Raw genomic sequence first — 18,313 nt, forward strand, 5'->3', positions numbered from 1 at the left:
CTTTTTTTTTATGGAGAACGTTTAATGGTCCATATACCCCCCACCCTCCCGTTGTGTCACCACCCTCTTATTAACCAGAGTTAGGAGGATTCTTGTGATGGTTGAATGGACAGTGGGAGCGCATCTTGTGTCTGCAGAGAGGGGGAAAGGTACCATCTCTGTCTGCAAATCTCCACAGGTCCGGGGGGGGTGGTGGTGGTGGAGGGACACTGAGCACAGAGAGAGAGGGAGAGGGACAGAGAGCAGAAGATTGGGTAGAGTGAGAGGGAGACAGACAAGGGGAGACAAAGAGAGGGAGAGAGAGGGGGAAGAGAGAAAGGAGAAGGGGAGACAGAGTGAGAGAGGACAGAGAGAGAGAGAGAGAGCAGTGGGAATTCAGAGAGACCAGGAGGAGGGGGAGAGAGAGTTTACTGAAAGTAGAATTTGGAAGAGAGGAAACAAGAGAAGAGAGAGAGGTAGAGGGAGGGAGTTAGTGGAGAGACTCCTAGCGCGCTGGTGCCCCTCCAAAAATTAAGGACACATCGGGCCTTTTATTTTAGGAATGAATGCTGATCCATGTGTGTCTTATTGTGAACCCCCTGCCATGGATTGTTACTACAGCTCGGTCCAGCAAGGCAGAGAGCTGCAGAGTTCTCCTTTTAGGGCATTCCAGCCCAGTGATAAGTATAGTCCTGCTTTCCTGGCCAGCAAAGGACAAGGCTTTGGGGACAAGTCCAGGGGCTCCTACCAGCCGGAGTGCCAGACTTTGGATGGCAACGCCAGCGAGCAGCAGCAGCATCAAGGTTCCTTCACCAAGTACCAGTCTCACCACTCTCAGCCACAGCAACAGCCTCACATCTATATGCAAAACAGCTCTTGCAAGTCTCCGTCAGACAGCCTGAAACTGCAAGACAGCCCCGGAGACCCTCTGATACCCTGTTACGGTAAGAAGACCCCCTGCACCCCCTCTGTCTGATCAGGGAGATTCACCCATATTGTATTTAATGACAGCGTTAGTCCATTTCTCTAAACTCCGTGGTAACTCTGCAGGACTCTCCATAGCGCACTTATCCAGTGCATCCAGACGACCTGTTTCAAATTACCGAGGAACAAAACACAGCAATCTGAATTATGGCTGAAATCAAAGTTTTCACTTTCCAGTTTAAGCTGCCGTCATTTTTCATGTGGATAAATGTAGTAGTGGTGTTTATATGTCTTATCAGTTATAAGTTTCAAATCGATGCATTGTGTTTTTATTGCACACATATCTATTAAGTGTAAGAGGTTTATAATATGTTCCATTAGTTTTACTAAGTATGTTTACTTGACTTTGCCATTCCATAAACGCAAGCACACATTCCATAAACGCAAGCGCTCTAACGCAACAAAACGAATAATTGCATTCATTGGCTGAGTTTTATCAGCTAGTTTAACTTTTATATTCCATTGATTATTTTGAGCAGCTGAAAAGAGGGGCTACATTTCTTTTTTTGGGAAGGGGGGGGGGGGGCGCTGTGAGAACTGAATTTCAACTTTAAATATCTGTAAATAACATGGCTGTTTTGTATAAAAATGCCTAGCATGTGCCATTTCTGTTTGTGATTATTAATAATTCTGGCGGCGATTTTTACTTGTGGATCTTTTTATTTTTAGAAATTATTTATTCAGTCTATAATAATATGAATTGTAATCCGCTGTGAACTTCTAATTGAACAAATTACCCTAGGTACTAATTTTATCCCAGCTTGAATTTTACAGCCTTTTATCCTTGATTAGACACATTTACAGACTCGTTTGCTCTCTTCTTAAAATTAATGGGGATTAAATGTCATTTAACGCGCGGTTCCCTGTTGGGTGTTTGCACTGGGCAAGGGTTGTACGTTATTTATAAAGGGTTTAGGTCACTCTGCAGGAAAGGGTCTATTTTTCTCACTGATGTATCACAAAGTGACTGACAGCTGCCTATTGTGGTGAGTATAAATTAATGATCGAAATTATAATTAATTATAAATAAGTCAATCACAAAAAAGTTACATATCTTTTCTGGCCTTTAGAAAATTACAAGAGTTTATTTTGACAACTTCCTTCCTTATAAATATAGAGGGGGGCTAACAATGCCTCGTGCGCAATTATTAATTGGATGTAGCCGCCAGCCACAATGATAGATAATTTTAATAGTCAAGTATTTAATAAATATATTGCATATCTAATCTGTACAATAGAAATCATGTAGTCATATTGTATGCATCATGTTTTTAATCTAAACCATAATTATGCCATGATAAGTCTTTCCAGCCACTGACAGTGATGTCTTGTAGTGGACCTGCGCTATATGGATCAATTATAGAGGCTGATAGCGCAAAGGTTTCAATTCTCCTTTTATAGATGGCGGGTGAAATGAATGAACAAAAACATTGAAATTTAAACTTATTGAAACAATGATTGATGTGCAGACAGCACTGTAAAAAGGGTCAGTCTCTCAACCTGCTCAGTGTTCATAAATCAAATCAACTACTCAACCGCGGGCCATAAACCAAGATAGCGCCTACTGTGTATTTGCCGTTTGATCGGCATTCAGTGGGTTAAATAATCACCTGTTACCCTCTAGTCAGCGACTAGGGTTGCACACTATTAAATATTGTGTCAAAGACAAACATATAATACAAATCAGCGAATTCTGGGCCCAGATCCCTGGGTTAGTCGTGGCAAATGTGCCACTTTGCGCTCTGCACGGTACAAACTTATACAGACAATGACATTAAGTAATATTCGTAAGTAACACACCGAGGTAAAAAGAAAAATAGAGCAGCACAACTAAAAAAAAAATCACTCTAGTAAATCTGCAGTAGGTGTTTGAGAAGTGTGCCATGGCGCTATTACGCATTTATAAACAGCGCAGCGTAATAACATGACGCAACGCGTAGCTTGGTGTGCAGGGGAGGCAGGTAGGGTAGTAACTTGTTCCTTGAGTAATTTGAAATGCATCAATCAGTAGACCGATATATCCAGCATTGGTCTAAATCACCAGCATCCAGAATCAGAGTGACCAGCAGGTCAGAGGTGAAATCCATTGAGGACTCTTCTTTTAAGCCCTTTCACAGATCTGTGGACAGGTCACTGCAATGCACAAGGAGAAAGATCTCGGGGTCAGATGACAGCCACATACAACTGTGTAAATTGTATGTAAACATGAATATGATATAGTTATGCTATTTTCTGATAGCCTATTTTGAAAATATTTTAATCTGTTATTAAGAGCTGGTAACATTTCTTTATTAAACTAACCATCTAAATTGGCAGCATTTTTATTTGTCAATTCTGCCTATACCTATCAGTTTAGGGGTAGATCGGGTATATATATAATTCTTTCCTATGTCCTAGTATACTCCTAACCCCTCCCCTGAGTTCATTAATAGGGGTTATGACTGACTCAGCCATAAAATAATCTCACATCATCAAAAAAGAGGGATGTAGCCTTAAATCTGTCCTTCAAACACTCAGATTATTTATTGGGGCATGAAAACTGCTTCTGATTTAACAAAGAAAAAATATACATCCCTCTGGATTTAGATCAGACAGTTTGTATATAGCTAAAATGTGACCCAGTTAGTGAAGAAAAGAGTATTACAGATTACAGAAAAGTATCTTAAGAGACTGACAAGAACATCATCTAATACAACACAGGCTGAAATGTATAATTTATTTTACTAATACAGAATTTTCAGATGTTGATAATAATTCTATCTGTAGTATCAATCATAACATAATCATGATTGAGATTTTATATATATATATATATATATATATATATATATATATATATATATATATATATTAGATATATATAATACTTATATATATATATATTGTAAATACACTAAATATTGAGAAATTAGGTAACATTTACATTGGACATGACATGATTAATTATTAATATGTATTTGGCAAAAATATTTAATTTATTCTGATATTTTATAATCCCTTTTCTAAACGTAGATATTAGTACTAAACTATTGGGTCATATTCTATTAATTAAATCCTATGGTAGTAGTGTTTTTTTGCACTGATTTTAATACAGACTTTTCCTTAGATCAGTTTGATGTTGTACTTTATAGAAATTCTAGAACTGTTTAGCATCATCTGATCTAATTTAGGGGTGGATTTACTAAAGACGTAGCATTCTTTTGCTACAGCAACATAGAATTTTTTTAGTTTTCTGATGTTTCTGAACAATATATATATTTTTTTTAAAAAAAAATTCCTACCATAATTGGGCGGTTGGTGGATCCGACAAACTGGATTAAAATTATGTCTTTAGTAAATCACTCCTTTAATGTCTGCTCACAAGGTCCTCTAACATGTACAAATAAATCAGAGGGTTGTTACATTGAAACTGTGGAGGTGATTGTATACTGTTTACATTTTCTCCCCACCTGATTGGGCGTTGGATGCGAACACAGGCCGGCCAAGCGGGGGTAACGGTTATGCCTTTAGTAAATCACGCCCTGTGTTTTTTGTTATAATCATAATTGTTGTTGTTGGTATCTACATGTTTTCACTGTGGTTGGGAAAGATAAATCTGTTTCCACTTCACGCAAGAGAAGTATCTGTGACTGCGTTCATTTGCATATTAGTAGCACAAAAATGCAGCAAACTACGATCACGAAGAGGTGCGCAAATGTTCACTTACTGCAGGACTTGCGTGACATCATTGATTTGGCAAGGTTTCACCGTACAACGTTATGAACACAATTTATTAAGGGAAACCCATGAATGGGATAACAAAAATGAAATCACAGCTTATGTCAACAAATTAATGTTGAAATTTACAAATTATTTATTTTTGTAAAAAATAAGTCACTTTGATTCATCTAAATGTGCTGAATATTATTTTAACATTTTAAACTGGCACATTTTTAACAGTGCAAATAATACAGATGAACCTTTTTTGGTTTTATAAATGACACCAATTTCGAGATTTATCTCTTTACTGCAGTGCCATTGATAAATTTATTGCACAATAAAGATGTTCTTAATCTAGGTTAAAATTCTATATTTAATGTGGATTTGTTTATCAATAGGCAGAGATTTAAAATCTAATCCCTTCTTCAATTATTAAAATATAATAAGCATCTTTCTCTCATTCTTGTTTTTTTATGTTTAAGATACAGAAAACTTTTTTTTGTTTTTTTTTAAATTATGCAGCAAAGTCATTAAAAATCCACCTGAAAACCTTATGCCATTAGGTATAGAAACATACTATGATGAATAAAACCCCTCTGTCTTTATATGTTTAAAAAAGTAGCCACTCTCTATGGTTTACTTAGTGGAAAATATAAAAAAAAATTAAATTTGTTTTTTTTTCCATTGAATAAAAAATCATGATATGTAGGAGAAAAAAAATATTATTAAGAGTTTAACTCTTTCAGGACACAAGTCATGGTTAAAGTATCTTTGGTGAGTATAACGCAGTTCAATGTGGGATTTAAATGTTTTTTTTTCTTTAACGTTGAAATATATAACTTTATTGTTTTTAGCTCTGCACCTTGCAAATCAGTCAATTGTAATTCTGTCTTCAGTTTAAATCTAAGGCAATAGTTTGGCTGGCGTGAGAGGAAAATGGAGATATGTTTTTTTTTGGATTGTATTTTGACTTTATTCCCACTTGAAAACAGTTGTAAGGAGTGATAAATTATTGAAAGTTGTATCAGAGTAGAACTCTATCTAAGTGGTTACAATTATGTTTTATCGTGATAAATCTGATACCACACATTTCGTTTTAAAGCCTTATTTCCTGAACTACCATAATTTTTTTTAAAAAAGCTAGAGCTTATTTTGTGCAACATTCTTCACATTTAAATTAGGGGACTTTTCTTGTCTAAATGTTCTCTGTAAATTTAATGTTATCCTTTAGTTGTCACGATGTAATCAAAATCTTTTCACAACGGACCAAATTCTGTGCATTCCAGTAATACAATATTAATTTCATGAACCTTAAAAAAAAATAAAAAATAGATAATGGTATGAACTGGAAGGGTTATCATTATATTGACGTCTATACTATATTTTTTTTATTCCCGTAATTTTCTTGCTGTTTTAATTTAGTCAACATCCAGCACAATTGGACTTGGCTTCTGTAGCTTTGTTTTTAACTTGAAATCTTCAGAAAAGGAAATGTCATAAAGATAAACATGTTTTATAAGATCTATAAATTTGTGTAGAGCGATTGCTGGGCACGATGCAGCGATCAATTTAATTATTTTTTTATTTTGTTTTAGTAATTTACAAAAATGTTGCAAAATGTTTATAATAACTTGCAAAAGATTTTTTTAAAATAATATGGACATATATTTCAACTAGAATTTATACATTGCAGCACCTACTAATTTTAAATAACCAATCCATTAGATGAGATGGTTTATTTACACCTCTCCACTGCACTGACAACTTGCATTACATTATTAAATGATAACTCATTAATATTTATTTAAAATGTAAATATCATATGCCTTGCTCTCCACGGTAAACTTAAATGCCTAAGTAAAGTTGATGAAGTTAATAAGGGGAATAAACATTAAGAAATAAAATAAATCTAGGAGAGATTACAGTTTTCTTTTTTAGCTCAAGCTAAATATAATATATAAATATAATATATATACAAGTATATAACATTGTATTTCACTAAACGTACATGGCAAAAAATGTACAGGTTATATTATCTGTACACATTACATTTGCATGTATATGAAATAATATATTTAAAAATTCAATGCATATAATTTAACAATCTTCCTAAATTATACTATATGTTTTAGCACATTACAAATACCTGATTATAGTATTAAAAGTGTTGAATAATACATACATATTTAGCCGTATGGATTTATAAATGTAACTATATCTCAAGAAATGTTGGATATAGGCATCTAAAATACGTTGCTGCCCAAAAGCTTGCAATCATTTACAGAGTAGAACTGTATAATTCTACTTTCGCATCTGTAAAACATCTCTTTCCAACATCATCTCTCCTTTTCAGCATATCGATATTTTATTGTTCAATGATGGGTATCTTTTCTAATAGGTAAGCGCGCATTTTAAAAGCTGATGAATTGAGCCTTTATGGTACCGCTGCGATTTTAATTGTTCGCATCAAACGGAAGGATTTGAAGATCATAAACTTTAACCTCAGAAACATTTTGCTTTGTGAACCACCTGCACTTTTTCACTAGCTTATGCCTGTGTACACATGTACATGGCTGCCAGGGATATGCGTTCCATATGTGCGCACACAAGGTATATATAAATATTACATTGGGAATGTTTCGTCGGTGCACATTTCAACCCAAGCGTTTTGTGAGTAATGATATAAAAGTACCCCGAGTGTTCCTGCCCGAGGGGCCTGGAACGTATAACAAAGCACAGCACGGTATACGATACAAATCTTGTAACGAAGGAGAGCGACATAGCATCCTCTGTCAAACAGGCATCCGAAGAGTTTCATGCGAGTTGTTTACACAACTCAAAAAAACATTGGTTTTTCCTTGTAAAAACTGTGGCAGTCAAATACATGGAAACCTGAAATTGTGGAGGGCTGGAGAGAGAGGGAGAGAGAGAGTGAAGTTTGAAAGAGATGTAATTGTGACAGACAGCTGCTAGGATGGGGGTAAGTTTGGTCCCACAGTCCCGTAATATTAAAAAAACAGAAGACCTAAAACCCGCAGCCGAGAGATTAAGGGGAAGGAGCTCTCGTTTCAGCTCAAGTCCGACATATCTGCAATTCAATCACATGGATGCAGTGGGTTCAGTTTGGCTTTTCTTGTGGTCGTTGTTATGTTTAAATTGATTAAGTCAGCTCATAGGTCTTGAGTGCTAGTTGAGCGACACCGTTTCTCCATGACTTGTCTCTCAGAGGATTAGAGTTGTGGACTGGCTGTGACTATGGTTCGACGCTCAACTTCATAACCACTTGTGTTTCCTTTTCAAGGGATGGGCAGACATTGAAAGTTAGAGTGTAGATTTATGCAGGCTATTGTATCTTTCATTAATAACATTCATTCCTCTTAAACCTAGGTCTCATCATCTCTCACATAATCTCTCCTTGAATTACAACGATTGGTAACAGGAGAATGATGAATGAATACAGGGCATAAAAGTTTCAGCAACGGACTAATGTTCTTCAAACAGGACTGTTCTGTATAAAACTAGACTTATTACCAGAAAGCTGCTGATCGATACAAAACCAAAAGCTGTAAGATATTTATGTTCCCTCTGAATTTGAGCATTACAGGTGGTCCCAATATAAGGGAAGGCTAATGGAGATTATATACAGCCCTCTAGATTAGGCTGGGTACACACTATAGAGATTTCAGCCGATTATCGGGCCAATTAAACAATAAGGACCTCATTTAGTGTCGGACGCAAAGTCCTTTTAAGAAGTGTAGGAGTGGGAATGTGCCGCAGCTTGGTAGGGTATTACGAGTGGCATGCAACCCCAGTCGCGTCCCACTCGTAATACCCTATGGAGCTGCAAGCAGTTCCTGCAGCTAGCTAACCGCTTGCGCCACCCAATTCCTGCCGCACAGCTTTAGCCCTGTCGTTTCATTTGATTTTTAAACCGGGCTAAAAATTCACTCTCAAAGATGGAACAATGTCGTTCCAATCCTGCAGTGTGTACGCACTCAGGACCGGTAGTGTCCATAGATCTCTATGGAGTGTGCAGAGTCACCATCTTTTCATCAGATGGTTATGACAGATGAAGAGCACAGATCTGAAGGTAAATCACGTAGAACGTCCATCGTGTGTGCACATGAATCGGCTGCTGATTGGTAAAATCGTTAAGGATATCGCACCAGGAGAAGTAAACTCCTACATATTCTGTATATTGAAATATAACAGTTAAATTGTTGCTCACTGTAATTTCCAGAGAGTATCCAGGAGTTTCAATATTTATTTCAGTAAACTTTTACCCCTAGAATTGTCTTTATTTTTCACCGTTGACCAACTGTAGGGAGCGATTCCTAATATTACACCTATCATAATCATTTATTTATTGACGATGCGCCACAGATTCTGCAGCGCCGTATACTCAGCAATACCCGAACAACATCATTCAAATAATTGGCGCAAGAGAACAAACAATAGCAGAAGACACAATTTAGAACATAAAGAAACCTATATCGAAGGCAATTATAACTTACCAGTCTCGCTCTCTAGGCTTTATATGTTATATAAATTATATATAATTATAATTCAATTACTTCATACACACGTTCAGCAAATGGATCTTTACGGAGAATTTAATCCACTAAGGTCCATTAGCTCAGTGTTACTTATGACGTTCTTAGATACACCTGCTCGACAACACCGTCTCTGAGAATCTATTTAGAATGTTGGGAACTAGAATGATTTAATAATAAAGTAATAAGATTAGTAATCACTGAAAAATGTAGTGGCGTACATAAAATTCACAAGTTTAAAAGGAATTCCTATTTTAATATGATCCCCATGGGATTCAGCGTGTTTTGAGAGAGGTGTCATATACAAGCACAGTAAGTATATATCCCGTTACTACGTGTATTTTTCTCTTGCCCCTTCTGGTTTGGCGTGAAGCCTGGTTAAATCTGGTTGGCCACAATCTGTTTTTATTAGGAGGTGATCTGGTTTAGCTGTGGAATTTCTCTGACTCAATAACCATCTAATCTTCCTTATTCATTCGCAAAGCTCAGTTCCTTTAGAACCCTTGAAAAGTCATAGCGATCTGGCTGTTCTAGCTCATTGAATATGAAAATGAAAAAAAAAACAAACAAACAGGCTTAATTTTATTTTATTTAAATACCAGAACATTCTTCCTCATTTAATAAGTTGGAGCACACAATTATAAGCAGTTTTCAAATATTGAAATATATTATTAATTTATAATCATTTTATGTAATCAGTGAATTAAGTCTGCAGAGGTTAGTCGTGTACTTGTGACTTTCTCTACGGATTCTGTATTACTTTGGTGTTGACGCACATTTGCATTTATTTCACTGCTAATATCAGGACATCAGACCTGACAAGTGGTAAGAGATTTTTGCGGTGAGACTGCCAGAAATGAGGACTGATAGAGAGACGGGTATAATAGCGTTGCATGGCAGAAAATTTATCAAATTATAGCACAACCTTTAAATGTCTTTAGGGAAATACTTATGTGTAGTGCACTATATAGGGCAAAATTAATTGAGCATTTATCTACCACCTCTATGGCGATGACCCATATATCTATTTGTTACAAGTAAAAATGACACCAGGGGGTAAATGTATCAAGCTGAGAGTTTTCCGGCAGGTTTGAAAAGTGGAGATGTTGCTTATAGCAACCAATCAGATTCTAGCTATCATTTTGTAGAATGTACTAAATAAATGATAGCTAGAATCTGATTGGTTTTTTTAATGCGCCGGAAAACTCTCAGCTTGATACATTTACCCCCGGGGGGTATATTTACTAAACTGCATGTTTTAAAAAGTGGTGGAGATGTTGCCTATAGCAACCAATCAGATTCTAGTTATCATTTATTTTGTACATTCTACAAAATGACAGCTAGAATCTGATTGGTTGCTATAGGCAACATCTCCACTTTTTCAAACCCGCAGTTTATTAAATATACCCCCAGAGGTTCAAGCAGCAAACGCTAATCAGGAATTGCTAAGTCGATGGGTCACCGAAGACTGAGGCGTAAGATGCATAAAACACAGGTCTTAATCTTTTTCCCTAACTACCGACGTTTTATTAACAGTTACAGTCGACACCTTGTTCTTTGAGGCAGTTTTCCACACAGGTCTCGGTGTCATATTTGATTTGTCATCCTCACTTTCCATATTCAAACAATCATTCACCCATGGCGCTTGTTATTCTGAAACATTGATACGTTTTTCTTTATCCCACACCCACTAAAAATCTGACCCACATGGACTACTATGATCTAATTCTATCTGGTCTCCCTACAATCCATCCAAATTGATGGTTCCTGTTCTATGTCTGTCCCTATTCTTCACAAAACTCCCTATTGCCGACCCTCTCCATGGCAGGATAAGTTTTTCTACTTACATACAAAGACTTACATTCCTCTGCTCCTCCCAACATTACTGCTCTCATTTCTGTATATGAATCTGAAACCTTATTATCATCATCATCTATTTATATAGCGCCACTATTTCCGCAGCGCTGTACAGAAAACTCACATCATTGGAGCTTACAGTCTAAATTCCTTAACACACACACAGACAGAGAAAGAGACAGACAGACTAGGGTCAATTTGATAGCAGTCAGTTAACCTACTAGTATGTTTTTGGAGTTTAGATTGTAAAATGTTTGTATGTTTTCATATATGTCGTTTAGATAGTAAGTTCTTCAGGGGAGGGAACGCCAACTTCCTCTTGTTACGGTCAAACAGTTTCCATTACATTACGCAATTTCTTCCTTGTCTGTAGCTCATAATGCTGTAATTCGTTGAGTACCCGCCTATAGCCAAGATGCCAACACATATCCAGTATATCTCCATATAGCCTTACATGTAACCTAATAACCAACACGTCTCATATATTGTCATATATAGACCTCATGTTGCATCTCTCTCCACCATGACCCACAGATCCTTGATCCTCAAGAGGGGAGTTTTACTCCTCTCCCTTATAAATTTTGTCTTTCTCTTCTCACTGCTCATAACAATTTCTTCTGACCATTTCTCTCCCTTATGCTCCAGAATTCGATTAAAATTACTCGCCTTCAACAACGAAACCCTCAACACCACCACCCCTCAAAACTCATCTCACAATATCTCCGTCACAGATCTACCTCTGACCCACGCCTCGCCTCTGGTAACCACCTCTCACTCCTGCCTACAAGACTTCTCCCGTGCTGCTCCCCAGCTGTAGAATTCCCTACCACACCTGATCAGACTCTCTCCCAGCCTTCAAATCCAATCTTCAAACTCTCTCCGAAAACCCATCTCTTTAAAAGCGCTTACGCTATTCCCACCAATTCTACTCGGGCTAGTACACCCTCACAGCCCTCCCAATCTCCACTCTGAACCACACTCGTTCATCTTGAGTCAGCTGTGTCATCTTCCAATTAGATTGTAAGCTCTCGTGAGCAGGACCCTCACTGAGCTTTGTTTCCAAGTCTGCATTTATTTTGTCTAGCTGGTATCTCTCCCATACAGTGTTAGAACACCTATTATGGTTTATCTGTATATATATATATATATATATTATACACACACACACACATACATACATACATACATACATACAGTACTGTTGTGTCCACAGGGCAGTTTAGAGGTGCAGATTTGCGTCATAGACTATCCAGATTTTCCATCTTATCCATTTGAAGCAGATACATTTGGCTCGGATTCGGATTGGGCAGGGCTGTCACCTCATCAGCTGTTCAATTCCTTTAACTCCGGTGAACGTAGATTCTACATTTGCGGCAGTAAAAGAGATTTCAGATCACACGACTGGTCAGTTAGACAGCTGACGGCTATTTACTTAATAGCAGCGCGATCTGCTGCTACGGTAGGGGGCCAGTACTTTACCCCCCCCCCCCCCCCCCGCACGATCTGCCACCGTTTACGATTTAGGAAAAATTGGACTCATCGCAACAACATTTATCAACATGCGGCCATGAGACTGGACAACAGTGGGCGTTACCTGGCTGACGGCATCACATGAAGGCGATCGCATGACGTTCACATCTAACCCTGGGGCCACCTCTTCGCCCAGGAAAGTCTCGCCGCTGTCCAGCTGCTTTGTGATAAATGTTGTGCTTCAGTCGGGGGTTCCCATAACTTTAAGAATCTGTTCAAAAACTGCAAATTATTGACATTACTAAAGTCTCCTATTCTAAATGCCCCAGGTCCTCCCTTCTTGGCTCCCCACTGGAAAAGTTGGATTAACACTCTGATAGACTTTCCATGCAAATCCTCCACATGTCCAGATGCTTGGTCACAAGACACTGGAACCGTCCGTATCCCAACTCCCAGCAGCAGCTTATTAATAAAATCCGGTATATGGTGACCATGGAGCACACTTAAATAACATGTCTTACAAATATTCCCTGGGGCAGCACGGTGCCTCAGTTTGTATGTTCCACCCGTGTTTGCGTGGGTTTCCTCCAGGTGCTCCGATGTCCTCCCACACTCCAAAAATATAGTGGTAAGTTAATTGGCTGCTATCAAAATTGACCCTAGTCTCTCTCTCTGTGTGTGTGTGTGTGTCTGTGTATGTTACGGAATTTAGACTGTAAGCTCCAATGGGACAGGGACTGATGTGAATGAGTTCTCTGTACAGCGCTGCGGAATCAGTGGCATTATATAAATAAATGGTGATAATGATGATACCCAAATCTGGTGCAACGGTCTCATCGATAACACTCGGTCCCCCTAAAGAGACCCAGGATTCTCAGACCTGTCTGTAGCTATATTTAAGTAGCTAACTACAAGTTTGTGCCAGTTTAATTAAACCTCCTGTGGCATACAAGCGCTCCTTCTCTCCCATATTAGATTTCGGGACGCCGGGGGTTCCCAGTGTTGGCCTGAAGTTCACCATCCCTAAATCCCACCCTCACGCATCTCATTAAGCCTGGTTTTTGTCCATTGTTGCGGTTGCCAGTGACAGCACCAAGCTTTGCTGCTCCGTATTCTGTATTATTATAAATTGCCATATTCACTCTTTGGTATCAATTCCCCACTGTGTGACTTGTGTACCTTTTTTTTTAATCTACTTTTCCAACTTGCTTCTAGTCTGGTCAAGGACAATGGTTATTGCTATTGTGTTGTATGTGAAAACATAAATAGAATTCTTAAAAAGAAACAAAAACACCTAGAAATGATTCAGTTTGGATATAAAGTTATCATGTAACTGTATATCAGATACCTAAACATCGCTACCATGGAGAAATACATGTAGAATGAGGAGGTATTGTTGTATGACTAATGTAAGATCTGCTACCTAGGATTGCAGTGAATATTGTTAGGAGAGGAAAGGAGACCCAGTAATGAGAAGAACATGACTGCAGTTTGATAAATATGCATGAACTTGTTCACAGAGTGCGTACGGCTGGGAGTTGCTTCGGACGATGGATACGCATGTGTTTGTTCTTCAGTAAATAAGAGAATGGCAGAAGTAACTCGACACTACCCTTCACTGCCAGCGTGTAGTAAATCAGAGTTTTATTTTATATGTATGAAGAGATGCACAGTACCACTTCTCTTGTTATGTGTGCTATAGTCACCATCTACTCTTAGGTTGTATGTATGGACAAATGCAGAGTACCACTTCTCTTGTTCTGTGTGCAATTTCTATAATCTAGTCTGATGTTGTATGTATGGACAGATGCACAGTAGCACTTCTCTTGTTCGGAGTGCTATAGTCACCATCTACTCTTCTGTTGTATGGACAGCTTTATTTTAAATATTATTTACCCACCCCTGAAATAGTGGGGTCTTTACCTCAGTACCTCCTTCCTCAATACCATAGGAATCCCTGATATAATTGAACCCACACCAACGTGCACAGCTTTCTGCACATAGCCGCTCACCCCAGTACATCACGTCACCAGTCAGTCAGTCAGCATAATAATAACATGTCACAATCCCAGTGTGATTGCTGAAGCAGAAGGTTAGTGGCTATTCCGCTGTTGTGGAACCACATGTCCCAGCATGCCGTGCCAGCTGAGAGGCCAGGCTGGGACTCTTAGTTACACCACAGCTGAAGTTGCCTAAGCTTGTGTTTTGTGAACAGCTCTCAGTATATTTTTTTATGGTATAGAGTTCCAAAAACATTTTAGCTGAACCTTTTTACACAGGAAATAATCTCCGCAGGGCACTTACTGAAACGTTCCTCAATAGCCATCATGCTCCATTAACAGCATAATATCCTCCGGTACCCTACCCTTACTTACGCAGATGTAAAAGCAGTTATTGCAAACGGTGCAGAAAATTCACGTCGCCTCGTTAACTCATTTCAGGGCGATGTGCTTGAGGGGTCCCTCTAAACTGAGCTATCCGGACAGAAAGAGTTAAAAAAGCTCATTTAATGAGCAATCCTCCCCCGGGGGGGGGGGGGGGGGCACTGCACAGTCTGCAGAATGTTTTCAAACCAGCTTACATGGCACTACTGCGATTCCCAAATTACCCGGCTTAGAGGGGATAACGAACGATGTGCATTACTACAAAGGGTTAATTACCAATTTGCACCTTAGAATAAATATGAGTAATTAAAAAAAAATACCCAATATAACTTCTAGAGTGTAATGATACCATGAAAATATTTGTATGCTACTATTAACTAAAGGAAAACTTTGCTCCAGAAATATTATTTATACACCTCAGTGCATAGACAAATTAGCCACAGTTTTGTGAGTTTAGTTCAATTCAATTTAGTGGACCATTTTCATGTAGGTAAAAAATGTACAATTTTTCGCTACAATTCCTGATGAATTTGCCCTAAGGAAAAGAGCAGATTTGGCAAGTCTAAAGCCGGGTACACAGCTACACAGCCTTACTTCAGATGCAATGGTTTCATTCGTACACACCTACACAATTTACCTTCAGATCTGTGCTCTATATCTCTCATAACCATCTGCTGAAAAGATCCTGACTCTGTACACTCTACAGATATCTGCCTACGCTGCTGGACGTGAGTGCATACACACTTCCACATTTGCCTGACATCGTTCCATCGTTGATGGTGATTTTTAGGAAGTTTAGAAATCCAAATCAAGCGATACAATGTTTTTTGGTACAAAAAAACATGATGGTGATAATGTACCCACAATTTCTAACCAAACGATCGTTTAGTGTGTGATACTTGCACAAGTGTGTACCCAGCCTAACGCTACAATTTAAGAATTGATTTAAAATCGGACAAGTTTTTATGCTTCAAATGTAAATAAACCCCAATTCTGTAAAAAAAAATTGTGGGCTTATTTGTGTATGGGCGAATCACACACTTCTCAGGATACAACCACAGAAGTATTTCTACATTGGACGTTCAAATGTACATACGGTGGCTAAGTGGTTAGCACTTCTGCCTCACAACACTGGGGTCATGAAATCAATTCCCGACCATGGCCTTATCTGTGTGGAGTTTGTATGTTCTCCCTGTGTTTGCGTGTTTTTCCTCCGGGTGCTCCGGTTTCCTCCCACACTCCAAAAACATATTGGTAGGTTAATTGGCTGCTATAAAAAAAAATTGACCCGTGTGTGTGTGTGTGTGTGTGTTAGGGAATTTAGACTGTAAGCTCCAATGGGGCAGGGACTGATGTGAATGAGTTCTCTGTACAGCGCTGCGGAATCAGTGGCGCTATATAAATAAATGATGATGCTACTTACACCCAACCATGGCGTGGAGATGCGGATTATCAGTGTTAGTAGTAAAAAGGAAAGTCACATTACCCTATTCATGTGCAATATAACAAAACGAGGGGTCTTGTTGTTAGTAATAACTGCTTAAAAATATATGGGCAATCTTCTGTTCTGCAGTAGTGTAAATGGAAATGATAATTAATCTGAATAGTTGGCCGTTGATTCCTTTGTATTATCCATTATTCAGATCTTTATCTGTGCATCTCACGCTGGCTGAAGACCATATCGCATACACGATCCCGGGCAGCCTTCTATCCTTCTTCCTTGACAGTCCCTGGCATACAGGGGCGCTATTAACTTACACCCTGCACGGAACGAGTCGGGTCGGTTTCATATATACCAATTACTGTTTGCTTACTGTACTGTCTGTCCCTTAAAGGGACACTTTGTTCCAGGTATATGATTGCTTAAACGGACAACTATAATCAACATAAAGTTATTGATAATGTTACGAAAAACTAAATTTCACATTGCAATTTAATTAATTGGAAAAACATATCTAGATATGATAATATTTAGCTGTTCATTGCTACAGTGGAGAAGATTATCCACAGAGATAAGAGTCTATTTATCAAAGAGAGAAAAGTCCTAGGGGTAAATTTATCAAGCTGCGGGTTTGATAAAGTTGAGATGTAGCCTATAGCAACCAATCAGATTCTAGTTAACATTTATTTAATATATTCTACAAAATGACAGCTAGAGTCTGATTGGTTGCTATAGGTCTTTGCTAAAAAAAACATATACCATCAATATATTTGTAACCAGTTGTGTCAAGTTGCAAATTGTGGTGTTTTTTTTTTTACATGAATCAATTGTTCTGATGACATTTTTTCTTCTTTCAATAATACCCCTGCTTTTAATTTGCAGTCTTTAGGTAGCGCTACTTGCAACTGTGATGTGCGCAGCGCATATAGCGATTTTGTGGGCTTAAGCAACCAGTGACATCAATAAGCACAAAGGCTAATTTGTTTTATTTATTTTTTTAAACGATTTTATTGAAGAAGTTTGGAAATGCACAATTGACAGTAATTTTTCAAGTGTTGTCAACCATTTTCAAATTCAATAAACTGCTATGTACATATAAATTACTACATGCTTTATAGGCGCCAAGGAAGAATTATCTGAGACTTGGGCACACCCACTTTACCTATGATGACCATATAATTTAGGATGGATGTAAACCAAATACACGACTGATGTTGTCTTTGTTTTTTTTGCTTCCAGTTATTTATTTTCACTCCACTTTTGAATTTACTAGATAACTTACACCACAAACTGTTCCTTTTTTTTTTTTTTTTGTAACGCCCCCAATGTCGCGAGGAGACAAACAGAGAGTGCACCCCATAGGCAAACCAAGGGGGGTGTCCTAGTGCCTGGAAACCCCCCTCCAAGCCTGGGGCCCTGTATAATTGAGGTGACTGGACCCAGTCCCCGCTTCACAGAACTCTGCTTGAAAAGGGAGATCCGCGTTCACCTAACAGTAGTGCACGCTGCATTGCCCATGTATATTATGGGGATAGGAAGAGTTGGAGAGCAGCCAAGCACTGTCTAATATTATAGCCACACCCCCCATGCATGCTGGTCACACCCACTGGCGGCGTGGCGTGGAAACCCCCCTCTACAAATCCTGCGTTTGCCCCTGCACCCCTAGTGTCTTCATTAGACCTCATTCACATCTCAATCATTATTACGCAATGTTTCTTAATCACATAAAAACATAGGACCCATGAGGGTCTCCTTGTGTTTTTCAGAACGAGCGGAAATTTTGTAATGGCATCAGGAAATACATAAATCACGTGTGATTTTGATACGTTTTAACCCACGAAATCAGAAAGATAGAAACACTGAGATATAAATATAGTTTCAGTGTTACATTGTAATGTTTCCTGCTTTACCAGGAGAGAGAGCGTTGTTTCTGCAGAGATCTGAAT

The 18,313-nt window shown here is 38.3% G+C and overlaps 1 protein-coding gene across 2 annotated transcripts in view; it reads left to right on the top strand.

Moving 5' to 3' along the window:
* The first annotated feature begins 333 nt into the window (after positions 1-333).
* Positions 334-18,313, top strand: part of ALX4 (ALX homeobox 4) — a 143,623-nt gene continuing 125,643 nt past the window's right edge. For both annotated transcript variants that reach the window (XR_012679464.1, XM_075188314.1), the window contains exon 1: positions 334-923. Coding sequence is in view for 1 of the 2 variants with exons in the window: in XM_075188314.1 (XP_075044415.1) it covers positions 542-923 (382 nt within the window). In the remaining variant the exon portion in view is untranslated. The remainder of the gene's footprint in view (positions 924-18,313) is intronic.

Source organism: Mixophyes fleayi, chromosome 10, assembly GCF_038048845.1.
Source record: "Mixophyes fleayi isolate aMixFle1 chromosome 10, aMixFle1.hap1, whole genome shotgun sequence".
NCBI classification, from domain to species: domain Eukaryota; kingdom Metazoa; phylum Chordata; class Amphibia; order Anura; family Limnodynastidae; genus Mixophyes; species Mixophyes fleayi.